Source organism: Oncorhynchus tshawytscha, linkage group LG31 (assembly GCF_018296145.1).
Source record: "Oncorhynchus tshawytscha isolate Ot180627B linkage group LG31, Otsh_v2.0, whole genome shotgun sequence".
Taxonomy (NCBI): Eukaryota; Metazoa; Chordata; class Actinopteri; order Salmoniformes; family Salmonidae; genus Oncorhynchus; species Oncorhynchus tshawytscha.
This window is the reverse complement of record NC_056459.1, coordinates 28,105,547-28,132,716: the sequence shown is the minus strand read 5'-3', so window position 1 is coordinate 28,132,716 and position 27,170 is coordinate 28,105,547. Positions and strand designations below refer to the sequence as shown.

At 44.5% G+C, this 27,170-nt stretch overlaps 1 protein-coding gene across 2 annotated transcripts in view; it reads left to right on the top strand.

Annotated features, from left to right (window-relative positions):
• The window catches only part of LOC112244035 (protein tyrosine phosphatase type IVA 2), a 48,846-nt gene extending 22,857 nt beyond the window's left edge, over positions 1-25,989 (top strand). The window contains exons 2-8 of one of the 2 annotated variants that reach the window (XM_042309912.1): positions 10,405-10,453; positions 11,953-12,266; positions 12,606-12,714; positions 13,182-13,274; positions 16,152-16,282; positions 24,338-24,412; positions 24,751-25,989. In XM_042309912.1, coding sequence (XP_042165846.1) covers positions 12,262-12,266; positions 12,606-12,714; positions 13,182-13,274; positions 16,152-16,282; positions 24,338-24,412; positions 24,751-24,862 — 525 coding nt within the window. In that variant the 5' untranslated portion in view covers positions 10,405-10,453; positions 11,953-12,261 and the 3' untranslated portion in view covers positions 24,863-25,989. The remainder of the gene's footprint in view (positions 1-10,404; positions 10,454-11,952; positions 12,267-12,605; positions 12,715-13,181; positions 13,275-16,151; positions 16,283-24,337; positions 24,413-24,750) is intronic. The other variant, XM_042309911.1, reaches the window with a different exon arrangement.
• Positions 25,990-27,170: the final 1,181 nt, after the last annotated feature.

Genomic DNA, 27,170 nt, shown 5'->3' with positions numbered 1-27,170 from the left:
TTGACTTAGCATGTGATGTCCACAGTCTCTTCATCACAAAACTCAAAGTTAAGATTGTCTAGCTGTGTCCACTACAGGTGGTGCTTGTACAGGCAGACCATCTCTGGGAGGAAGGATGTCAGCAGCAGAAACCTGGTCCCGACTGAGTCTGAACGCTACTTGGAGACAACACCAGGCTCCAGAGCATCGCAGATGTAAAACAGGAAATAACAAAAACAAATTGAAGACATTACAACATTAAATGAATTAAAGTATGGAGTCAGGTGTTGTTGCCAGCCATATCTTTCCACCAGGACCGTATCATCCTCCAGTCCAACCAGCTGAGGGATGTTGACCCCTGCTGGTGTTGTGAAGGACAGCACTGTGACAATCTCAGACAGTGTTCACTCTGGTCTTTCTGAAGCTCTCCTTGATGAGGCCGAAGCACCAGTGAGGGACAAACTTGGTGTGTCTTGTGATCAGGAAGTGAAGGTCCAGACTGTGATGGAGCTCGTCCATTGTCCACCAGGCACAATACCGGAGCACAAACTTGTTTTTACCACTGCAGTTATCACAATTCCGGTCCACATGTGTTTCCCCAACTCCGTAGTTGAAGAAATGGTGCATGTAGTTGATGACTGCGCTGCTGCCTTTTCTGGATGATATGCAGTTGACTTGTTGTGGTATTCCTTCACAGCAGACTCCAAACAAGCCACATTTGCGAGGAGTTAAAAAAATAGATTGGGACCTGGCTATATATTTTTTGAGTGAATATCTATGTCCTTAGTCCGTATAAAGGAGGACATGTTGCTTACTTGTTGAGCAAAGTCAGTTGTAATGTATCCTGATGTCTGCCTGCTGGTTCAAGACTACAAAACCACAGGTCTTGTCAGGTGGTCTTGCAGTCAGCAACCATATTTTGGTAGACAGACCACTAACTCTGAACAAGCAGGATATGTTGCTCTTGCTTCTTCAGCTTGGCTGACTTAACAGCTCCTGGCAGATCTGTCTGAAGACCTGATCGTTGTTCCTCTGGCACTGCCAGCACAGGTCTGTCCTGGGCTTAGTGCTTTAGATGTGGGGCAGCAAATTTCTCCACAGGTTCCAGAAGGAAGACACCCCAACTACACTTACCTCTGGAAAATACAGAAATACTTTGAGGTCAATAAACGTAGTGCCAATCATGTTAGACATCAATTAAATAATCATACCAAGTGTTGTCATTGATTCCTTGTAGACATGCCACACTGCTGTTTTTGTCACATGGGATGGCAGCAGCTTTCCACCAAGGTGTTTCTCCTGGGTGGTGTCCTGGTAACACTATTGCATTATCCTCTGTGTAGTTCTTGAAGTTCACCACTCACTACAAATTCTCATACTTCAGGTGTAATCGGTGCTTGATTGGGCCAGCTCTCTTTTTGGTGGGAGGCATTAGACCATTCTCCTTGTATGACTGGTGGAGGACAGACAGGTGTGTTCTACTGCTGCTGAAAGACACATTTCAGATACAAATATTTTAGCATTATTATGCAATAGATAGCCATAATTACTGTCACACACCTGGCTAACCTAATGGGTCATCAGCTAGCTAACTTGGGTTATTTTGTTTAGACATGTAGCTAGCTAGCTAAACAATGAACCATAGAGTACTAGCAATACAAACCGTTTGTCATAAGTTAACCAAAAAGGTTCAATGTTAGCTAGCTAACATTAGGCTACAACTAGCAATGCGAAATGGAATTCTGAGGTAACATTACTACACACAGATCATAAATGTAATGTAAGCTAGCTAACAGTAAACATTAACTTTCTGACAATTAGAACCGTATAATATCTAAAACTGTAGCTAGACTCTTACCCATATACATGGATGGTAGACTGTAACCCCTTTTGTTAAATAAGACATCCTGTGTCGTTTCCATTTTGTTGGTACAGCTTGTTTGGCCCGTTGTGTCAAGCCACTCTGGTTCACACTGACCGTGTGCATTGCCATAAGTTTCAGCCCCCACCCAAACTCTGACCATTTTACTCGCCCTAGCAGAGCTGGTTAGGCTGTTTTTCATGTGTTCCAGGCAACAATTTTAATTACGCTTTGTTTGCTGACCATAACTATCACAATTCATCAGTTGTTCTGCGCTCTGGGACACTCAGACGAGAGTGCTCTGAAACAGTTGTTGCAGTGACGTTCTATTGAAATGGATGCTTGCATAGTGGAGTCTTATGTTTTACTACGCAATACTTTATTTTTAGACAGGATTACCTACACATACTGACCAGCTCAAATAGACAGAAGCGTGCTATATGGCAGACCAATACAAACTCATCTCTCGGCATGTCCAGCCCACTCATTAGCTCAGCCAATCATGGCTAGAGAGAAGGTTGCTCTCTTTGTTGCTTAACCAAATAGGCTCATAATTTAACAATGCTATTCATATTTACGGATAGCATACACGTTTGTTAATTAGGCACATTAAAGTTCACATGTACGAGAAGGCATTTCTGCCCAAAAACTCATTTTGCAAATAACGTTACTTTCAAACAGTTCTCCTTTGAACTAGTGACCCGCGACATATGCCTAGTTTCCTGAAACAGGTCACATGACTATCGATTTTGTTTTTTTTCTCCCCCATAACTATCTAGTAGTGCTAGTTTGTATTCATTTGAAAGTCAACAAATGCCTAGTACTATTTCAGTATCTGAATACAAAAGCCTTTCCTGTTGCCTTTTGTTTCTGTAAGATTTGTCTGCTGACCTACCTAGTTACCCTTGTTATTTACATTTTTGTCATTTTTTGCTAATGCCCTACAAGAGCAATTAGTCAAGTGCCTTGCTCAAGGGCACATCAACAGATGTTTCACCTAGTCTGCTTGTGTGTTTGAACCAGCCAGCTTTCTGTTACTGGTCCAACACTATTCACTACTAGGATACCTACTTAGACCCACAATGTTATCGTGACCTAAACCCATGTTCCAGCAGATTCCTCTTGCCTAAATCTTCAGCACAGCACAGCCACCATAGGAACCTGGTCAAAAGTAGTGTACAATGTAGGGAATATGGTGCCCTTTGGGACTTGGGTCCGTGCCAGTGGCTCAGCTGGATTTGTAGTAAAGATATGGGGGATCTGAGGAAGGGGATTGGGGCACTGTGGTGGATATATTAGTTATTCAAAACCCCTACTGATCCCATATGTTTCTCCCTTTTCAGGGATGTCTGAGGGGTAGAGAGAAGGGTTGACATGGTAATCTCAGGTGGTTTGTTTCACTCCTCATAGATGTTAGCTAGGCTATAGCCTAGCATATTGTAGCTTGAAATCCCACAGCATTTATCCCTTTCACGTAGAGAATACGTAAGAGATGTCAACAGCAGTGTCCTGGATGCTGATTTGGATGAGCAATGTTCCAAGTCGTGCTGTGTTGGCTGTCACAGACACCTATGCCTGCTAACAGTTCCATCTGAAAATGATCACTGCGCCTCACTATCCTATTCATGTTGTCTGAATCATCTCTCGTGTATACATCTCCTCTCACTCATTATTTCCCCTTGCTTCCAGCCTAGCATTTAGTGTGGTACAGTGGGGTTAGTATAAGCCTAGCATTTAGTGTGGTACAGTGGGGTTAGTATAAGCCTAGCATTTAGTGTGGTACAGTGGGGTTAGTATTAGCCTAGCATTTAGTGGGGTTAGTATAAGCCTAGCATTTAGTGTGGTACAGTGGGGTTAGTATTAGCCTAGCATTTAGTGTGGTACAGCGGGGTTAGTATAAGCCTAGCATTTAGTGTGGTACAGCGGGGTTAGTATAAGCCTAGCATTTAGTGTGGTACAGCGGGGTTAGTATAAGCCTAGCATTTAGTGTGGTACAGCGGGGTTAGTATAAGCCTAGCATTTAGTGTGGTACAGCGGGGTTAGTATTAGCCTAGCATTTAGTGTGGTACAGCGGGGTTAGTATAAGACTAGCATTTAGTGTGGTACAGCGGGGTTAGTATTAGCCTCGCTGTCTGCCTGCCTGACCTCGGAATCAATGTTTCACGTTTGAATTTCTATCTCTGTGGTGCCATACATGGAGTGAACGGTGCCTAGAAAAATATGTCTGAGCCAGTCGAAATCACGCATCATCACCATTATCATGGATATATCCAAGTAAATGCCAATAGGGGTGAAAAAACTCACAGAACTGCAGCTAGTAAGGTGTCATTCCAGGTTCAGTGTTTGACATGACTGCGTTAGCGGAAGTTGGCTGGCTAGCTAGCAAGTGACAAACATTTTGTTTACAATGGACGACCAGTTCTTTTGCATAGCAACTATGCAAAAATAATGAATGATTTTGTCGCGCCTGTAGCAACATGACCAAAATAACTAATAACCAGCTTTTTGTCTGGACTGTATCTTCTGATGGAAGAATGAAATCGTTTGAATTGACTTGGTTTGAATGAACATGTGTATTTCATTGTTATTTGAGTAGGTTGGTAAGTTTTACAAAAGCAAAAAGGCATGCGAAACAGTGCTGCATCATGAATACAGTCATGGGTAAATTCTATCGCGTCGTGCCGATCAACGCCATTTACCTGTGACTAATCCTGATACAGCACCGCCTCTTACGTGTGACTGTAATCCTGATACAACACTGCCTCTTACCTGTGACTGTGATCCTGATACAGCACTGCCTCTTACCTGTGACTATAATCCTGATACAGCACTGCCTCTTACCTGTGACTATAATCCTGATACAGCACTGCCTCTTACCTGTGACTATAATCCTGATACAGCACTGCCTCTTACCTGTGACTATAATCCTGATACAGCACTGCCTCTTACCTGTGACTGTGATCCTGATACAGCACTGCCTCTTACCTGTGACTGTGATCCTGATACAGCACTGCCTCTTCTGCCTAATTGCTTAATTGTTAGTCGATTAGTGTTCCATTTGAAGTAGGTCTTTCCTGTGGTTTTGTCTTCCAGGCAGTCTTTCTCACTGGCACCTATCCCACTGCTGATCATGCCAGCCTAGTACATGTGACCTGTCAAACACACAACTCACTCACCACTGCTTACCTTACTAACATGCAAATAAACCTCAGTCCCATTATTTCTCCATCAGTCAGTTGTTTTGTAATTAGGCTAGGACTCTCTCGGTTTTATATATATCACACACACACACACACACACACACACGGCTGCTTTGCCTTCATATCTAACCTAGTTTTCCCTAGCCAGGTGCCCCTGGCTGAACTCCCGTCTCTGTCATTACCTGTTGGGGTTGTTCTCTCTGTTCTCTGATACTGGGCTCATTCTCCCCCTCTATACACAACTACTTGTGCTGAGCTATTTGTGCTTTTTGAGGTCGGTTTGGTTCTGGTTGGATTATGAAGAAATTCATGGATTTCAGTTTCAATGTATTATATTTTTTACATTAAATGCACTTCATTGTGGGTTGAATGTTGTAACACAGAATATAAAACTGTCAATAAGAGTTCCATGATGACAGTGACTAAATTATAGTTATCAATTAATAACTATTTATTCACATTACTTGAATAAAATATTTCAAAAGTGTATATTACGTTTGATTTGATGACTTTATTATTCCAAGTCATCTCATCTCTATAGAGCTGCTGCTGATGCTGTCTGACAAAATCACCATTTTAGTTCTTTGAAGTAAATAAGGCATTCTAATATTACTGCTGAATACCATCTATCAATATCTTAGATCATGTATTTTCAGGTAGAGATACTGTCTCGCGGAGCATCTGCTCTCCATCAGGCTCGCAATGCATTCTGGTCATTGTGTAGTTAACACATTTTTTGCTCTAAATTGTGTAGAATATTAGCCTGTTGGAAACGGCTCTCTACCAAATCACACATTTTGGGCTGATCTGATTGATCTCTAAAGAAACTGCAGTGAGAAAATGCACATTTGAGCTCACAGGAAAAAAAAAATAGAATTCAAATAATTGAACCTTCGTCAAAAAATAATAACCAACATGTTGTTTAATCGCTCAGCACTAGCCACTACCCTCCCCGGTTTTGTTTTTAATTTATTTTTCACTCCCCTGCCGCCCCTCCCTCAGTGTGTGATATTGTCCTGAGAGTGGCCAGCCAATTGAGGCTGGTGGGTCTACTATGCTCCCCCTATCAGCTCCCACGCTCCCTTCCTGGCAGTGTCGTACAGTGCAGGCCCACCAGGGGAGCACGTGACTGCAGATAGACTGTCTCTGGGCCGAGCTGACTATGCCTCGGCGTCTGCGTCCCAAAGCACATCCTATTCCCTTTATGCTGCACTACTTCTACCAAGGGGAATGGGGTTTAATTTGTGACGCACCCAGGGCCTGTCTCAGCTAGGCCCCAGTACTGCAAGTTTACTCACTCACTTTTCTCCCAGTTTAGCTTCTACAGGCAAGGGGGGGTGAATGTGCAACCTAGCTGTTCTTTCTCAGGATAAGTGTGTGTGGTGTGTGTGTGTGTGTGTGTGTTGTACTATTCTTCCTAGGTTCATATAGACCTAGGCTAAGCCTCATATCTCTAGGTATCAGGTGAAGGAAAATAATGTAGCTAGTTGAACTATTTCTTAAAGGGCTGAGTGGACACACAATGTGTACCCAACAACATTCAGTCCAGCTGGAGAAGAAAGGGACGTGTTGGAACTACAAACGGGGGAACTGGTTATGGTGTATGTGGAACATAGCAGGATAACTGATCAGCTTGTGACTTTTTGTTCTCCTTCATGAAGACTTGTGCAGCAGCTGTGAGGTAATGACACATTATGCTAATCATAAAGTAGTCTAATTATAAAAGTTGTAGGTTAGACAGAAAGAATGAAGCGCTCCTAACTCAGTTGAACTGAATGCAGCCTAGGCCTAAATGGACCCATTGTTGGCATTTGTTTTGTGTGTAGGCCTAGCTGTCTTGGCCATTTCTGTTTTTTGTTGTTGGTTAAAATGAGTTAATGGAAATGGACCAATATTGACCTTTTTAAATGATATGAGTCTAGGCCTGTCTTTTTCATCTATGTATGATTAGGCTACAGGATTGTGCCTGATATCAGTCAGTTTCACACCCACAGTGTTCCTATCCCTACAGTATGTGTTGTATTTCCTGTGTGGTAAAAAACACATGGTCTTTACAGACTGACTTAATGTGTTTGCGCTCTCCTCTCCATCTGTGCGGACAGCTGGGTGTAATTGCAGAAGTACTAGTTTGCAAATATGGCAGAGTTATTTGCATGAGTTTCCGGCAATGTTGTGGAAGCAGGGCCGGTCTGGCCTTACCACAATGTGGCTGCCATGGGCTGGTCTTCTAGCTAGTGCCACGCAGAGAGACAGGCTATGACTGGGGGCTGGTCCTCTAGCTAGTGCCACGCAGAGAGACAGGCTATGACTGGGGGCTGGTCTTCTAGCTAGTGCCACGCAGAGAGACAGGCTATGACTGGGGGCTGGTCTTCTAGCTAGTGCCACGCAGAGAGACAGGCTATGACTGGGGCTGGTCCTCTAGCTAGTGCCACGCAGAGAGACAGGCTATGACTGGGGGCTGGTCTTCTAGCTAGTGCCACGCAGAGAGACAGGCTATGACTGGAGGCTGGTCCTCTAGCTAGTGCCAACCAGAGAGACAGGCTATGACTGGAGGCTGGTCCTCTAGCTAGTGCCACCCAGAGAGACAGGCTATGACTGGGGGCTGGTCCTCTAGCTAGTGCCACGCAGAGAGACAGGCTATGACTGGGGGCTGGTCTTCTAGCTAGTGCCACCCAGAGAGACAGGCTATGACTGGGGGCTGGTCCTCTAGCTAGTGCCACGCAGAGAGACAGGCTATGACTGGGGGCTGGTCTTCTAGCTAGTGCCACCCAGAGAGACAGGCTATGACTGGAGGCTGGTCCTCTAGCTAGTGCCACCCAGAGAGACAGGCTATGACTGGAGGCTGGTCCTCTAGCTAGTGCCACCCAGAGAGACAGGCTATGACTGGGGGCTGGTCCTCTAGCTAGTGCCACGCAGAGAGACAGGCTATGACTGGAGGCTGGTCCTCTAGCTAGTGCCACCCAGAGAGACAGGCTATGACTGGGGGCTGGTCCTCTAGCTAGTGCCACGCAGAGAGACAGGCTATGACTGGGGGCTGGTCCTCTAGCTAGTGCCACGCAGAGAGACAGGCTATGACTGGGGGCTGGTCTTCTAGCTAGTGCCACCCAGAGAGACAGGCTATGACTGGGGTTCCTCTCAACGATGCGATTGGCTTCCTCTCCTTTCCTCCATGTTAACTTGAGACACAACTAGGGGACTATTATTAGGGAGAGAGGACCTTGACACATGGAAGTCTATATGCTGACACCACTTATCTGGTGAGTAGAGCCCAACCCCTGTATACTCATGTTTGAAGACACTCCAAGCTGTGGAGTGTCTACAGGCTGTGTTTTGAGACTCTGTACAGTTTGTACTACCCTTGTCTGTTACTCTATGAACATTGTCCTCTAGTCATATTTGGTGTCTGTGTGTCTGGCAGTGCATTATGCTTAGTGCTGTTTGGAGCTGGTAATTAAAGGCGTCGGGGAGAGATTTACTCTAGAGAACTAGTGTCTCCTTTGAACAGTGGCACTGATGCTGGCACCAGCTAACAGGAGATTATACATCTAATCAATGTATGTCACATGTGCCAAATAGGAGTGTAGACCTTACTGTGAAATGCTTGGTTACAAGCCCTTACCAACGAGTTAACATTCAGATCAAAATAGTGAAGAGGAATAAAATACACAAACATGGAGCTAGGGAGTACCAGTAACCAGTTCAATGTGCAGTAATACAAGGTATTTCAGGTAGACATGTACCAGAAGGCGAGACTGAGGGAGGAGGGGTTGGTGATTTATTATTATTATTATTATTATTAATAATATTTTCTTTGGAAGACTGCCCCTCTTATTGGCACTAGATGAGAGGAGATGAGAGAGTGATGGAGACGGAGGGTGAGAGTGATGGAGACGGAGGGTGAGAGTGATGGAGACGGAGGGTGAGAGTGATGGAGACGGAGGGTGAGAGTGATGGAGACGGAGGGTGAGAGAGTGATGGAGACGGAGGGTGAGAGAGACGGAGGGTGAGGGAGACGGAGGGTGAGAGAGACGGAGGGTGAGGGAGACGGAGGGGGTGAGACGGAGGGTGAGACGGAGGGTGAGAGAGACGGAGGGTGAGAGAGACGGAGGGTGAGAGAGACGGAGGGTGAGAGAGACGGAGGGTGAGAGAGACGGAGGGTGAGAGACGGACGGAGACGGAGGGTGAGAGAGACGGAGGGTGAGACGGAGGGTGACGGAGACGGAGGGTGAGAGAGACGGAGGGTGAGAGAGACGGAGGGTGAGAGAGACGGAGGGTGAGAGAGACGGAGGGTGAGAGAGACGGAGGGTGAGAGAGACGGAGGGTGAGAGAGACGGAGGGTGAGAGAGACGGAGGGTGAGAGAGACGGAGGGTGAGAGAGACGGAGGGTGAGACGGAGGGTGAGAGAGACGGAGGGTGAGAGAGACGGAGGGTGAGAGAGACGGAGGGTGAGAGAGACGGAGGGTGAGAGAGACGGAGGGTGAGAGAGACGGAGGGTGAGAGAGACGGAGGGTGAGAGAGACGGAGGGTGAGAGGACGGGGTGAGAGAGACGGAGGGTGAGAGAGACGGAGGGTGAGAGAGACGGAGGGTGAGAGAGACGGAGGGTGAGAGAGACGGAGGGTGAGAGAGACGGAGGGTGAGAGAGACGGTGAACAAGGGAATAGAGGGTCTGTTTGTCTTATTTTTTTTTTTTAGATCAGTTTTAATTGTGCAGATTGTAGCTTCCATCAATGTAATTATGTGCGCCATATCCAATTCCCATATTTTTTTTAAATACATTTTCCTATATTTTCCCCTAACCCTATCGCCCCTTCCCTAATTGGAGTAAACTAATCGACAACATCACTTATGCTTATACATACTATATACATTTTATGGACACAAAACATTTTACAGTCATTTTTAGTTTTTTGATCCCAGCCTTCAGCTCCACTCAACCCCTCCCGTCTAGCTCTTAACGCCATCTATTTTTCTTCTATTAGCCTTTTCAACTGTGATGTTTCACAAAAGTTCTGAATGTTTCTACAGATAGCAAATATTTTTCTATTTAATTTACAAAGAGTGTTATTGATCGATTTGACTGACTTTTTCAAAAATCGCAAAAATCGCACAGCAGTGCTATTTTCAACTTTCTATAAAGATGTATTGTAGTGAGAATTTCTTTCTTTCGGGATATGTATACCGAGTATGTCCCCATCCCCTTCAGACCACATTTTATTGGTCAACTCCACGGTAATGTCAAAGTAAAAAAATTTTTTTTTATCAATACGTAAAATAGTACATTTATCATAATTTGGTTGTAACCCAGAGAGGTTAAAGTATCTAGATCCTCAGACTGACGGTTGTTTGTTCTGTTCTTGGCTCAGTGGGCGAGACGACTGCTCTACACCGGCGCCTCGACAGATTGAGAAAGATGTGAGGAGAGCTAGAATTATCTATTTCACTTGCTTTGGCAATGTAAACCGATGTTTCCCATGCCAATAAAGCCCTTTGGATTGAGAGATGGGAAGATGTAGAGGCCTGTGGGGAAAGGATGAAGACACTAGTTGAATTGGAACACATTGCTCCCAAAGATTTAAAAAAAAAAATACATGGGAGAATGAATGTAGTAAAGAGATGGGAGACCCGAAAAGGAGATGTGCTGAGTGAGGGATGAAAAGAGAAGGAGAAAGACTGAGGGACGGGGAGGGAGAGTCTCGGAGGTGAACGGGGGAGTGTGGGAATGTGACAGTCGGCTGGTGTGAATCACTGCTGACCCATAATCCTCACCTTGTGACTACTGCTTTAGACACTGTTGCCGAGGTCCAACCTCTGTCTCCCTCTCTTTTGCTCTCCTCCACTCGCTCTCACCTCTCCCCTCCCTTTCCTTCCACCCCCTACTTTCACCCTCCACCCCCTCTCTCTTCCCCACTCCCTCACCCTCGTATTGTATGTGTGACTAGCCAGTTTGTGGCGGCTGTGTCCAGACGCTTCAGATCTTGGCTGATGATCAGCCGGTTAGAGGTGAGGGCAGGCCGTAAATGATTTATGAGAGGCTCTCTTGAAGCCAAGAGCTCATGGGTGTCTGTGTTGTCTGTCTGCATGATCAGGCTGTGTGTGTGGCTGGATACAAAGTCAGAAATAATAGGTCATTATAACACCTTAGTACAAAGCTGATAATGGTTCTGATAATAGGGTTAATAGCCTCGACGTGTGGAGTCATATTTCTGATGTAATGAGTTTCTCTAGTTTCCCCAACAAGATTTCTCTGCCTCGTCTTGCTCTTTAAGAACTTCAAGAGTGCCTTGCTAAAAGGTGACTGTTGTCTATTTCAGTTTACCTAACCACATTATACTCTCTCCTCCCTCATTTTCTCTCCTCCACATCCTCTGTCTCTCTCTGTCTCAATTCAATTCAAGGGCTTTATTGGCATGGGAAACATGTTAACATTGCCAAAGCAAGTGAGGTAGATAATATATAAAGTGAAATAAAAAATAAAAATTAACAGTAAACATTACACATACAGAAGTTTCAAAACAATAAAGACATTACAAATGTTATATATATATATATATATATATATACATACATACATACATACATACATACATACATACATACATACATACATACATACATACATACATACATACATACATACATACATACATACATACATACATACATACATACATACATACATACATACATACATACATACATACATACATACATACATACATACATACATACATACATACATACATACATACATACATACATACATACATACATACATACATACATACATACATACATACATACATAGTGTTTTAACAATGTACAAATGGTTAAAGGACACAAGAGAAAATATATAAGCATAAATATGGGTTGTATTTACAATGGTGTTTGGTCTTCACTCTCTCTCTCTGCAGTGTTTCTGTGTTGATTTGGACCATACATATATGGCGAATGTGAGCGTCAGTGGAGACTTCTGCCAGGCACAGCACCTCGCCTTCGTGGACAAGTGAATCGTCCGCCCCCCTCAGGACTACGCTACCCAGAAGCCCCCCTGAAGCCAGCACACTGGGAACCTCTGTCTCCTCCAACGTCCCCTGGGATATCGCGTAGTCCAAGGCCAAATTGCCCAGCTCTGTCCCCTGAGCGGCCAATAAGAAAACTGCCTAGTTCTCCTCTACTTCCTGCTTTCTCTCCCAGAAGCCAATCACATACCACTCTCCTGAATGGGGTAAAATCTGAATGTCCGATTGGATGACTGGTGGATAGTCTCTGCATTAGTTTTTATTTTTGTTTATTTATTTTTAAATATTTTTTTACACCCCCCCCCCCGTGGAGTCTTGTGGACTAGAACATCCAGTTTTTTGTTACCCCTCTTTTTATGTAAACCTTCCTGTTGCCATCCACACGTGTTTCCCACACCATCCTCCACCTCTTCCCTTCGTTGTCCTGTTTTTATTTATTTTTTGAACCTACAGAATTCTACAAGTCCTTGCTGACATCTGAGCCAAAAGTAGTCATCCTTCTTGTAAGAGAGATTCTAAGTATTTAATTGTAATTGTTTTCAAAGCCGTCTCGCCAACATGAACCGTCCTGCAGCAGTGGAGATTACCTACGAGGGCATGAGGTTCCTCATCACACACAACCCCACCAACGCCACGCTCAACAAGTTCACTGAGGTGAGGCCGCCGTGTGTGTGCGTGTATCAACGCTCAAGTTCACTCTGGAGAGACTTACACATACATCTGACGACGTGCATCAATAACCTCACCAATACCGACAATAACAAACTCACTTCAACCAACAATTAAACATAAGCATTTTAGAGTATAAGTTTTTGTCTCTCTCTCCCTCGCTCTCTCGCGCTGTGTGTCTCTCGCAATTGCTGTCTGTCTGTCGCAATTGCTGTCTGTCTGTCGCAATTGCTGTCTGTCTGTCGCAATTGCTGTCTGTCTGTCGCAATTGCTGTCTGTCTGTCGCAATTGCTGTCTGTCTGTCGCAATTGCTGTCTGTCTGTCGCAATTGCTGTCTGTCTGTCGCAATTGCTGTCTGTCTGTCGCAATCGCTGTCTGTCTGTCTGTCGCAATCGCTGTCTGTCTGTCGCAATCGCTGTCTGTCTGTCGCAATCGCTGTCTGTCTGTCACAGGAGCTGAAGAAGTTTGAGGTGAACACGCTGGTGAGAGTGTGTGACGCCACCTATGACAAGGCCCCAGTGGAGAAGGAGGGGATTGAAGTTATGGTGAGGATAACACACATGCGTGCACACACACACACACACCTAGAGAGCAGTCAGAATTTATACTGAACCAAAACCGGATCCCTTTGTTTCCTTCCGAGGAATTGAGGGTAGTTGGATTCACTTTCTTTTTCATGGAATGTCAAATAAAACAGGTGGGGTTGCCCCTCTGGAGAAATTGTGTTAGTTGAGAACAGAGGAAGTCTGCCTCCCGCAGTGTGCTGAGCGAATGGGTGGAGAACAGGAAGGAATCTCTGGCTCAGATCCAGTTGAATTGGGCTCCACCCAGGCCTTCTTGCTCTGTTTCTCTCTTACTGTATTGTACAACATAATACAACGTCTTTTTTATTCAGCTGTCCCACAGGTGATTCAGGAAAACCAGAGACTCTTTGTGTTTGGGAGAGGAAATGTCCTATTTCCTGTCCTTGATAGTGATCACCACCCCTGGTCCTGGAGTGTTCCTCTCCCCATTCTGCCTGTCACTCTCCAATGCATTGGATTAAATGTTTGAGAAGGATAGCAGAATTTTAAAAGCATGGCTGATTGGCAAACTACAGTGAAAAGCTATTAGTAACACAACCCTTTCAGTTCTTGTCTTTGTCACTTTTCAAATATGAAACAGGATCTGTGACAGTTGCCTACATAAAACTGGCCCATGATATCATAGGACAGACGGAGAGAGAGAGAAGGCTGCGACAGGCAGAGGATGATATGGGAGAGCGAGATGTGCTAAGCCATAGCTGAGACTGAGTCAGCACAAGTACAGAGGCTCAGATGGTCAGGCTGTCTGCCAGGACACACACACACACAGTACTTCAGCGTATCAAGCTTCCCAACTTAGACACACATGATACAGCTGCTCTGCTTCAATCAGGCTTTGAATCCTGCACTGCCTTTGAGCATTGTGCACTGGTTAATCTTTAAGTCTGACTCACCCGTGGGTCAATCTAGGTAACATTAATAAATAAATCTGTCTATTTAAGATAGAGATGGGGTTGCGTCTCCATCCACCGCAGCAGCCTATGGCGGGCTTCCGTATTTGCGGTGGAAGGTGGCCGTGTTTCAGCGGTGTTTGTCAGACCATGAGACTTCCTGAAAATTGGCCTTCTCACGACAATGTCTGTAGCATCCAAACAGTTTGGCTTATAAAACTATTATGACCCCTCTATGGAAAGGGGAGACCCTCACAAACATGATGGAGTTCACCGTTTTGCTCTATGACCCCCACAAATGTCATGAGACTAATCCGAAGGTAACCCCGACAAACAAATGGAAGTATGGCGGTAGTTTTGAGCAAACAAAGATATTTCCTTAGTTTTCTTATAAACTCAGCGAACTTAATGTGTAAATATTTGTATGAACATAAGACTCAACAACCTGCGACAAAAGCTGAACAAGTTCCACAGACAGACATGTGACTAAAAGAAATGGAATAATATGTCCCTTAACAAAGGGGAGGTCCAAATCAAAAGTAACAGTTAGTATCTGGTGTGGCCACCAGCTGCATTAAGTACTGCAATACATATTTTCCTCATGGACTGCACCAGATTTGCCAGTTCCTGCTGTGAGATGTTACCCCACTCTTCCACCAAGGCACCTGCCAGTTCCCGGACATTTCTGGGGGGAATGGCCCTAGCCCTCACCCTCCGATCCAACAGGTCCGATACGTGCTCAATGGGATTGAGATCCGAGTTCTTCGCTGGCCATGGCAGAACACTGACATTCCTGTCTTGTGAGAAATCACACACAGAACGAGCAATATGGCTGGTGGTATTGTCATGCTGGAGGGTCATGTCAGGATGAGCCTGCAGGAAGGGTACCACATGAGGGAGGAGGAAGTCTTCCCTGTAACACACAACGTTGAGATTGCCTGCAGTGACAACAAGCTCAGTCCGATGATGCTGTGACACACCGCCCCAGACCATGATGGACCCTCCATCTCTAAATCAATCCCGCTCCAGAGTACAGGCCTCGATGTAACACTCATTCCTTTGATGATAAATCCGACCATCACCCCTGGTGAGACAAAACCGTGACTTGTCAGTGAAGAGCACTTTTTGCCAGTCCTGTCTGGTCCAGCGACGGTGGGTTTGTGCACATAGGCGACGTTGCCGGTGACGTCTGGTGAGGACCTGCCTTACAACAGGCCTACAAGCCATCAGTTCAGCCTCTCAGCCTTTTGTGGACAGTCTGAGCACTGATGGAGGGATTGTACGTTTCCTGGTGTAACTCGGGCAGTTCTTGCCATCCTGTACCTGTCCCACAGGTGTGATGTTTGGGTTTTCCGATCCTGTGCAGGTGTAGTTACACATGGTCTGCCACCGTGAGGACGATCAGCTGTCCGTCCTGTCTCACTGTAGTGCTGTCTTAGGCGTCTCACAGTACAGACATTTATTCCCCTGGCCACATCTGCAGTCCTCATGCCTCCTTGCAGCATGCCTAAGGCACGTTCACGCAGATGAGCAGGGACCCTGGGCATCTTATATGGGAAACAGTGTTTAAGCCCTTTACAATGAAGGTCTGTGATTTTTTTGGGGGATTTAAGAATTACCCTTGAAAGGCAGGGTCCTTCATCTCCTAGATATAGGACACACTTCAAAACCTTATTTCATTTTTTGGCTGTTTTTTGCCATTTATGAAAATTATTCAATGTGTTTCTATGGTCTATAGTAGTGAAGGCCAAATTCAATATTTTATTCAATTTAAATGTATATTTTTATACTTAAAGGGTTCTAAAAATGTGAAATCAAATTGCTAAATTATCTATGGTAAGACCATCTTTAAACAATTCCATATGTTAGCTTAGTACCTAGCCCTTAAATGAACTCCCAGCCCTTGGTTTGATCCATGTTGACGTTTTTGTCCCTCGTTCCTCTGCAGGACTGGCCCTTTGATGATGGTGCCCCGCCCCCCACCAAGATAGTGGACGACTGGTTGAACCTGCTTAAGACCAAGTTCAGAGGCGAGCCTGGCTGCTGTATTGCCGTGCACTGTGTGGCGGGGCTGGGCCGGTGAGTGTGTTAACCTGTGTGTGTGTGTTAACCTGTGTGTGTGTGTTAACCTGTGTGTGTGTGTGTTAACCTGTGTGTGTGTGTGTTAACCTGTGTGTGTGTGTGTTAACCTGTGTGTGTGTGTTAACCTGTGTGTGCGTGTGTTAACCTGTGTGTGCGTGTGTTAACCTGTGTGCGTGTGTTAACCTGTGTGCGTGTGTTAACCTGTGTGTGTCAGGTGAGTTTAAGTGGCCTTGATTACAATGTTCCATGCTAAGCCTGTTTGCAAGTTAGCTTAAGCCTGGTTCTCTGTGGTCTCCAGGTTCCACGATCTGCTCTGTTCTGTTGGCTTCTCTCTTTAGCCTACATATCCCCCATGTTTTATCGTCTTATCAATCTCCCTCTGTCTATTAACCTGCTAGCAATAGACTGGTGCTTCTGTGGTTCTACCGGCTATTCTCATCCCCACTTTATAGCTAGCTTCTCTGCTGTCGGCACCACTGTCTCTGTTAAGCTATCCTGCTAGTCTTTTTCTCCAGTGTATGCGCTGGATTCATTCTCTCTGTTAGTGTTGGCCTCTGTCTCACTTTGTCATGCTGGTTCTCCAGGCTAGAGTATGCTTTAGCCTCCTCATCCTCTCTCTATAGCTTCTGTGTGATTAGCTTTAGCCTCCTCATCCTCTCTATAGCTTCTGTGTGATTAGCTTTAGCCTCCTCATCCTCTCTCTATAGTTTCTGTGTGATTAGCTTTAGCCTCCTCATCCTCTCTCTATAGCTTCTGTGTGATTAGCTTTAGCCTCCTCATCCTCTCTCTATAGCTTCTGTGTGATTAGCTTTAGCCTCCTCATTCTCTCTATAGCTTCTGTGTGATTTTAGCTTTAGCCTCCTCATCCTCTCTATAGCTTCTGTGTGATTAGCTTTAGCCTCCTCATCCCCTCTCTATAGTTTCTGTGTGATTAGCTTTAGCCTCCTCATCCTCTCTATAGTTTCTGTGTGATTAGCTTTAGCCTCCTCATCCTCTCTCTATAGCTTCTGTGTAATTTTAGCTTTAGCCTCCTCATCCTCTCTCTATAACTTCTGTGTGATTAGCTTTAGCCTCCTCATCCTCTCTCTATAGCTTCTGTGTGATTAGCTTTAGCCTCCTCATCCTCTCTCTATAGCTTCTGTGTAATTTTAGCTTTAGCCTCCTCATCCTCTCTCTCTAGCTTCTGTGTGATTAGCTTTAGCCTCCTCATCCTCTCTCTAGCTTCTGTGTGATTAGCTTTAGCCTCCTCATCCTCTCTATAGCTTCTGTGTGATTAGCTTTAGCCTCCTCATCCTCTCTCTATAGCTTCTGTGTAATTTTAGCTTTAGCCTCTTCATCCTCTCTCTATAGCTTCTGTGTAATTTTAGCTTTAGCCTCTTCATCCTCTCTCTATAGCTTCTGTGTAATTTTAGCTTTAGCCTCTTCATCCTCTCTCTATAGCTTCTGTGTAATTTTAGCTTTAGCCTCTTCATCCTCTCTCTATAGCTTCTGTGTGATTTAGCTTTAGCCTCTCTCATCCTCTCTCTATAGCTTCTGTGTGATTAGCTTTAGCCTCTCCCATCCTCTCTCTATAGCTTCTGTGTGATTTAGCTTTAGCCTCTTCATCCTCTCTCTATAGCTTCTGTGTGATTTAGCTTTAGCCTCTCTCATCCTCTCTCTATAGCTTCTGTGTGATTTAGCTTTAGCCTCTCTCAATCCTCTCTCTATAGCTTCTGTGTGATTAGCTTTAGCCTCTCCCATCCTCTCTCCCTGTTAGCCTGGTTCTCCAGGGTGTGCTGCTGTACACCATCCCACAGAGGGCTGTGTATCTGCGGGTTTTCACTTCTCCCCTGTACTCTAGGTCTTAATTTAATAGAAAAAGAAAAACAGCCCTCCGTGGAATGAGTTTGACACCTCTGCCATAGAGATCCCCTCCCGCAGTCTGCCAAGACGGGCTCCACACTACTCACGCCTGTCCAGGGTTATTGATTCAGTGCATCGCTTAGACCTGTGTTTCCCACCTCCAGTAACCCCCAGCAGCCCACCTCCAGTACACATTTTTCTTGTAGCCCCAGACAAACATACCTGATTCAACTCATTGAGAGACTGATGATTAGTTGACAACTTGAATCAGGTGTGCTTGTTTCCTTGTGGGGACTTCTGGTGCCCACATGGATAGTAAAACAAACACACACACACACACACACACACACACACACACACACACACATTGCTGTGGGCTCTGTAAGCAGTGGTGCTGGTCAGACAGACCTGTTTTTCTACATGAATCTCCTGGTGCTGTGTTTACTGCAGTCCTCAGGGCCGGCAGCATTCTGACGCTCTTATTCACACCAGCCAGCCACAGCCTTTAGACTCAGGGCGTGGGAGGAGTTGTTAGTGGTTGTTTTTCCCCCTCTCTCTCACTCACTCTCTTGCACCTTCTCACTTTCTATCTCGTGTCTGCAGGGTTTCCGTTAGCCAGTAATTGCCGGTATTCAACGATACATTAAAAACAGATTTTAAATAAGGTTGCTGTCGGCTAGTCAAAAAAACAATCCTGTTGCTAAGTCATTTAATTAAATGATGTAAATATCAGTGGATGTAAATACATTTGACCGTCATGCTTATTGGTCTATAGGTTAATTAGCCACATTTTTTAAAATTTTCGTTAGTCGTCATGTTAATGATACGCGCGTGCGTTATAGTGCTTACTTTAGCATATAGCTCTTACTTTGAGTGGAATATCTTGTCAGACAGCGCTAGCGCTACTGCTGCTTTTATAAGCCCAGCCATTGCACAACGATTCTAAATGCAATTGTATGTTAACTGTTTTTATGGCCATGATTTGAAAAGAGCTACTATTTTTATTTCTCAACTGGTAATTGAAGTGCGCCTCCAATTCGCCATTCAAGTGCAAAGGCAATGGTAGGCAGGCTATCGGCACATCACCCACCACTGTGCAATGTGAGCTGGAGGTGGTATGCATTTTGAAAACATATACTTCATTGTTTTACTTCATTATTAGGCATGGCTTGTGTTAAAGTAGGCTAGGCAAAATCTGACCATGGAAAGGCAATTATTTTATCAAAACGTACTCCTATGCCATGCCTTCCCATGTCTGGAATACACTGCCATCAGACACACACAACTGACCCACCTATCACACTTTCACAAAAACATGAAGACATGGCTAAAGGTCAGTCAGATTTGTGAACATGATCCCTAGCTGCTTTCCATGTTGTCTGTTGTCTGTAGCTTGTGAGGTGTGGAAACACTTTGTTGTTTTTATGGGTTTTATCTTTTTGTGCTATGTTGCTATGTCCTATGTTTCTCTGTCTGCATGCTATGTCCCATGTTGCTCTGTCCCATGTTGCTCTCCGTTTGCTCACTGCTCATTGATTGTATTATAATTGTTTTTAAAAACCTGCCCAGGGACTGTGGTTGAAAATTAGCCGGTTGGCTAAAACTGGCACTTTTACTGAAACGTTGATTAATGTGCACTGTCCCTATAAAAATAAATACAAACTCAAAAAGTTAATTGCTATTGGTTTTCATATCAACTTTCATTGTCCAGAAGCCAAAGGCCCAATCTTAGTCATATTAGCAACCCATTGTAGTTGTTGCCTGTTTAGATTCCCACTCAACAGATGTATCTGACACATATGGAACTGCTTGCATCAGGTGCTCTGTTTACAATGGTGTTTCCCCGCAAATTAGTTTGAAAATGATGTTTTATTGGCTGATCATTACAGGAGTTGCATGTTCTGTTTAGCTAAATTACCATAATCAAAATGTGATTTCTGTCATTCTGTGGGTAGAATCCCTAATGGTTTTATGCACCCAAAGTATTGACTTAACTCATTTTGTTACGTTAAAGCCTTATTCTAAAATGGATTCAATTGTTTGTTTTTGTCAATCTATAAACACTACCCCATAAACAAAAACACGAAGATTTTTTTCTCATTTATGCAAAATAAAAAACTGATTACATTTATATAAGTAATCAGACCCTTTACTTTGTTGAAGCACCTTTGGCAGCGATTACAGCCTGGAGTCTTCTTGGGTATGATGCTACAAGCTTGGCACACCTGTATTTGGGGACTTTCTTCCATTCTTCTCTGCAGATCCTCTCAAGCTCTGTCAGGTTGGATTGGGAGTGTTGCTGCACAGCTATTTTCAGGTTTCTCCAGAGATGTAAGTCTGGGCACTGGCTTGGCCACTCAAGGACATTGAGACTTGTTCTAAAGCTACTCATGCGTCGTCTTGGCTGTGTGCTTAGGGTCGTTGTCCTGTTGGAAGGTGAAATTTCGCCCCAGTCTGAGGTCCCGAGCGCGCTGGAGTAGGTTTTCGTTAAGGATCTCTGTACTTTTCTCTGTTCCTTTCCCTCGATCCTGACTATTTTCCCAGTTCCTGAAAAACATCCACACAGTATGCTACCGCCACCATGCCAGGTTGCCAAGCGTCATGTCTGGAGGAATTCAGGCCAAAGAGTTCAATCTTGGTTTCATCAGACCCGAGAATCTTGTTTCTCATGGTCAGAGTCCTTTAGGTGCATTTTGGCAAATACCAAGTGGGCTGTCATGTGGCTTCTGTCTGGCCATTCTACCACAAAGGCCTGATTGGTGGAGTGCTGCAGAGATGGTTGTATGTCAGTGACCATTGGGTTCTTGTCACTTCCCTGACCAAGGCCTTTTTCTCTCGATTGCTCAGTTTGGCTGGGCGGCCAGCTCTAAGAATTCTTGGTGGTTCCAAACTTCTTCCATTTAAGAATGATGGAGGCCACTGTGTTCTTGGGGACCTTCAATGCTGCAGACATTTATTTTGGTACCCTTCCCCAGATCTGTGCCTCGACACAATCCTGTCTCGGAGCTCTACGGACAATTCCTTCGACATCATGGTTTGTTTTTGCTCTGACATGCACCGTCAACTGTGGGACCTTATATAGACGTGTGTGCCTTTTCAAAATCATGTCCAATCAATTGTATTTACCACAGGTGGAATCCCAAGTTTTAGAAACATCTCAAGGATGATCAATGGAAACCAGGATCCACCTGAGCTCAACTTCGATTCTCATAGCAAAGGGACTGAAATACTTGTGTAAATAGGGGAATTATTTTATAGATATAGATATAATATATATCTCAGCAAAAAAAGAAGCGTCCCTTTTTCAGGACCCTGTCTTTCAAAGGTAATTCTTTTAAGTCCAAATAACTTCACAGATCTTCATTGTAAAGGGTTTAAACAATGTTTCCCATGCTTGTTCAATGAACCATAAACAATTTATGAACATGCACCTGTGGAATGGTCATTAAGATACTAACAGCTTACAGACGGTAGGCAATGAACCTCTAGGCTAGAGGGAGGTATTTTCACGTCCGGATAGTGTCCCATCGAGCCTAGAGAAGTTACGGTCACAGTTATGAAAACTTAGGACACTAAAGAGGCCTTTCTACTGACTATGAAAAATACTAAAAGAAAGATGCCCAGGGTCCCTGCTCATCTGTGTGAACGTGCCTTAGGCATGCTGCAAGGAGGCATGAGGACTGCAAATGTGACTTGAGCAAGAAATTGCAATGTCTGTACTGTGAGACGCCTAAGACAGCACTACACTGAGACAGGACAGACAGCTGATCGTCCTCACGGTGGCAGACTACGTGTAACATCACCTGCACAGGATCGGAAAACCCGAACATCACACCTGTGGTACAGGATGGCAAGAACAACTGCCCGAGTTACACCAGGAACGCACAATCCCTCCATCAGTGCTCAGACTGTCCGCAATAGGCTGAGAGAGGCTGGACTGAGGGCTTGTAGGCCTGTTGTAGACCGGTCCTCACCAGACATCACCGGCAACAACGTCACCTATGGGCACAAATCCACCATCGCTCGACCAGACAGGACTGGCAAAAAGTGCTCTTCACTGATGAGTCGTGGTTTTGTCTCACAAGGGGTGATTGTCGGATTTGTGTTTATCGTCCAAGGCATGAGCATTACACCGAGGCCTGTACTCTGGAGCGGGATCGATTTGTAGGTGGAGGGTCCGTCATGGTCTGGGGCGGTGTGTCACAGCATCATCGGACTGAGCTTGTTGTCACTGCAGACAATCTCAACGCTGTGCGTTACAGGGAAGACATCCTCCTCCCTCATGTGGTACCCTTCCTGCAGGCTCATCCTGACATGACCCTCTAGCATGACAATGCCACCAGCCATACTGCTCGTTCTGTGCGTGATTTCCTGCAAGACAGGAATGTCAGAGGAGGAGATGCACTGCAGTACTTAATGCAGCTGGTGGCGACACCAGATACTGACTGTTACTTTTGATTTGACACCCGCTTTGTTCAGGGACACATTATTCCATGTATTTTAGTCACATGTCTGTGGAATTTGTTCAGTTTGTCTCAGCTGTTGAATCTTATGTTCATACGAATATTTGCATGTTAAGTTTGCTGAACATAAACGCAGTTGACAGTGAGAGGATGTTTTTTTGTTTGTTGCTGAGTTAAAACATACATTTGCAAAAAAAAAATCTAAACCGGTTTTCACTGTCATTTTGGGGAATTGTGTGTAGATTGTAAAAAATCTCTTTAATCCATTTTAGGAAAAGGCTGTGGGAAAGGAAGGCATCTGAATACTTTCCGTGTGCGCTATAGGTCCACATTTCTCAAACGGCCACTTCATTCTTCCCTGTCACGTTGTCCAGCTCCACATTTTCCTAACGGAAACACTGGAATGCACAAAAGGGTGCTCGTTCTCATATTCCCTCTATCACTGTCCCTCCTCTCCCTCTTCTCTCCCTCTTCTCTCCTTCTCTCTGAAAACCCACACAAGAATGCTCTGTCAGCTTTGAGTTTTGACATTCCGGGCAGTCTGTCTGGGAATTTTTTAAGTTGCGGTGCATTTTTTTCTTCTTGAGAGGTTTGCTTACAGTAACACTTATCACACTTTGTGTGTGAATGTGATGCCCCAGCGGGGTTGCAGTGAACCCAGGCCACCCCCTGTGGGTTTCCCTGGCCAGTGTCTCAGCTTTACACTACACTGCTACCTACATAACCATGACACAGCATGCTTTACACTACACTGCTACCTACATAACCATGACACAGCATGCTTTACACCACACTGCTACCTACATAACCATGACATAGCATGCTTTACACTACACTGCTACCTACATAACCATGACATAGCATGCTTTACACTACATCGCCACCCACACAACCATGACACAGCATGCTTTACACCACACTGCTACCTACACAACCATGACATAGCATGCTTTACACCACACTGCTACCTACATAACCATGACACAGCATGCTTTACACTACACTGCTACCTACACAACCATGACACAGCATGCTTTACACTACATTCCTACATAACCATGACATAGCATGCTTTACACCACACTGCTACCTACACAACCATGACACAGCAAGCTTTACACTACATCGCCACCCACACAACCATGACACAGCATGCTTTACACTACATCGCCACCCACACAACCATGACACATCATGCTTTACACTACATCGCCACCCACACAACCATGACACAGCATGCTTTACACTACATCGCCACCCACACAACCATGACACAGCATGCTTTACACTACATCGCCACCCACACAACCATGACACAGCATGCTTTACACTACATCGCCACCCACACAACCATGACACAGCATGCTTTACACTACATCGCCACCCACACAACCATGACACAGCATGCTTTACACTACATCGCCACCCACACAACCATGACACAGCATGCTTTACACTACATCGCCACCCACACAACCATGACACAGCATGCTTTACACTACATCGCCACCCACACAACCATGACACAGCATGCTTTACACTACATCGCCACCCACACAACCATGACACAGCATGCTTTACACTACATCGCCACCCACACAACCATGACACAGCATGCTTTACACTACATCGCCACCCACACAACCATGACACAGCATGCTTTACACTACATCGCCACCCATGCTGGCTGGTATTTGTTGCTTGCTCATTTATTGATATATATATATATATTGTGTCTGTGCTGTAGAGCTCCAGTCATGGTGGCCTTAGCGCTGATTGAAACTGGGATGAAGTATGAGGATGCGGTGCAGTTCATACGACAGTAAGTACCACTAACTTCCACACCAATGGAGGCTGGTAAGGGAGGTGGGGGAGGCTTGTATGATATCAAACACATGTTAGATACTGTTCCACTCCAGCTGTTACTATGAGCCTGTCCCTCTGATTTTAAGTGCCATTAGCCACCACTGTTCCACACAGGGCATGGAGCCTAACCAATGTTTCTGTGCTGTCGAACATATACTGTCATGTATTCACTTCAATAGTTTGTTAGAATTTGCCCAGGGCACATATTGATTTGTGTGGATATTGTTGCATATGTGCTGCATGGTCTCTTGTGACATTATGAGACCACTGTTGTTTTTCCCTCCCTCCCCTCAGGAAGAGACGTGGAGCGTTTAACTCCAAGCAGCTTCTTTACCTGGAGAAATACAGACCCAAGATGCGTCTGCGGTTCAAGGATGCCAACGGTCCCAACTGTTGTGTCCAGTAAAGTGTCTGTGTGCAGCGTCTCATCAAGAATACAGCAGCTAGTGGGAACAACTTTATTCCAACCAAGGGGAGAGAGAGAACTATCAGTAATTATTGTGATTTGTTACCACTGAGACATGGCTAATTGATCACAGAATCAATTAATCAACGAGCGAATGATTACATTTGAATGAATGCAAATCTAGGGGTCCAACCAGTCGAACCAATGAACAAGAAGGTCAACGCACACAGATATAGGCCCGCCTCCAAGTTACCAGTGTCATAACACGGGCACATAATTTTTTCAGCGTTTTTATTTTCAGCTTTGAATCATGGGATAGCTCTTTATTTTTTACACCTACCATCCTGTTAAAATGGTATCAATATTGACGATTTGTTTATTTTTCTATTAATGATATGAATTATGGATTTGCCCAGGGTTATGTACCTTTTTTTAAATGTTTGTAAACCCTTCAGCACATTAGAAGAAAAATGAAAAATTACTGTCCATTTGGCTATTGATGTATTTTTGTACAACACAAAATCTCTGAAAAGTTCCACTGAAAATGCAGTAAGTTTTTTTTTTTTTTTTTTTTTTTTTTTTTTTCTCTCTACCCCACTTGCTTGATGTCACTTTTTAATTACTGGGTTGGCTGGGTTTTAAATATGTCCACTGTATTTATTCACTGGCTGTAACTAGCAAGGCAGTCTGGGGTTGGGGGCAAGGACACTTTTCTGTTTCTCATTTTATTCTAGAGCCATGTTTTCATTTTCTTAAAAAAAATAATTAAATACAATCTTGCGGGAGTGCAATATTCAGTCCACCTCGGGAAAAGACCCCGAACCCCCTTATGACCATCACACACAGAGCCAGTTTCACAGGAAGACACTTGGCTAGTCTTACTGTAGGTACTTTTTTCCATTCACCAGGGCTGCTTACTGGGTTTCCAATAGGACTTTCCTACAATGACTGCATGCACACACACACACACATGCACACACACACACAATGATCTCAACCGTTAATCCCTAGTCTCACTCTGAAGGAAAAGAAAGCAAATGGTCGGTTTCTTTTTTATCATCTTACCCATTTTGAAGATATCCTCAATTCCTATTGGTTTTAAAAGAAATAAAGAAATGGAAATAAGATTTACCTTGTATGATGTTTCCTCACCTTTTCCACATTTTAGAACATTTGAAACGACCACCTATTTGTTTGGTCTACTTGTCTTTTCCATTCCTGCATAACATTTTGTGGCATGAGGAATTGAGGAGTCACGCTATCATGGCAAATGTATCAATCATCTCTTTTGATATGGATCACGTCTCATCACCAGGCAAGGTGATCCTGAACGCGCGGCAGGTAACCAAGCGGTTAAGAGCATTGGGCCCATAACCGAAAGGTTGCTGGTTCAAATCCTTGAGCTGACTAGGTGAAAAATCTGTCTGTGCCCTTGAGCACAGCACTTAACCCTAAATGCTCTGGATAAGCGTGTGTGTGCTAAATGACTTGAATGTTACCCACAGGTCAAAAGGAACAGAGGACATTCAACTAATACTTGGGAGGCCCAGAGCTTCAGGCTAATGTATGGAAAACCACCATGGGGTGTAAACAGCTGGGGGCCTTTATCAACTGTGCGTAAATGTCTTATTCTGGCGCGCATGGACAGTCTAGGATTTGCATGCGCAACAAATTATTAGGATTTATCAACTGTCTTGTGAACATACGCATGCTTTCATTCACAGAATACTATAACCCCCCACCTAGAAAAACCCTGCATTCACATGATGGTAACCACCACAACGACATCATTTGCTTTAGAAAAAGCGCAATGGCAGATGGTCACATTTCTGTTGGTGTGAGCAGAATGGTTTAATGTTTTGCAGCAACACTGGCTACACATTCTGCAAGATTGATGTTCTGTTGAACAATTTGAAAGTAGTGAAGTCGGCACGTTCCTAATGTGGAGGATGACCTCCCAACAACAACAAACAACCCAATCCGACCATATTTTGCAGAGTAATCAACAGTGATTTTGTGCAAAGCAAGTAATAAAATTACAAAAATGGACAAAGTGTTTCTCGGTTGTAGAGGAGTTTAAGGTTCCAAACATGTCAGTTTCTTAGCCCATTTAGTGTCTAAATGACAGGTTTGAAGCATCAGGCTAGCTAGTCTTGTGTGTTAGCCTGGGAGAAGTTACAGGAGAGACGGGTGGGGAAAATGTCAAAACTGATGCCGTGGTATAAAATAACTTAAGCACGGGCCATTGTCTCCTGATCCATATTGCCTTTAATGTTAGCAAAATATCAACAAGTGACAGTGTTTGAAA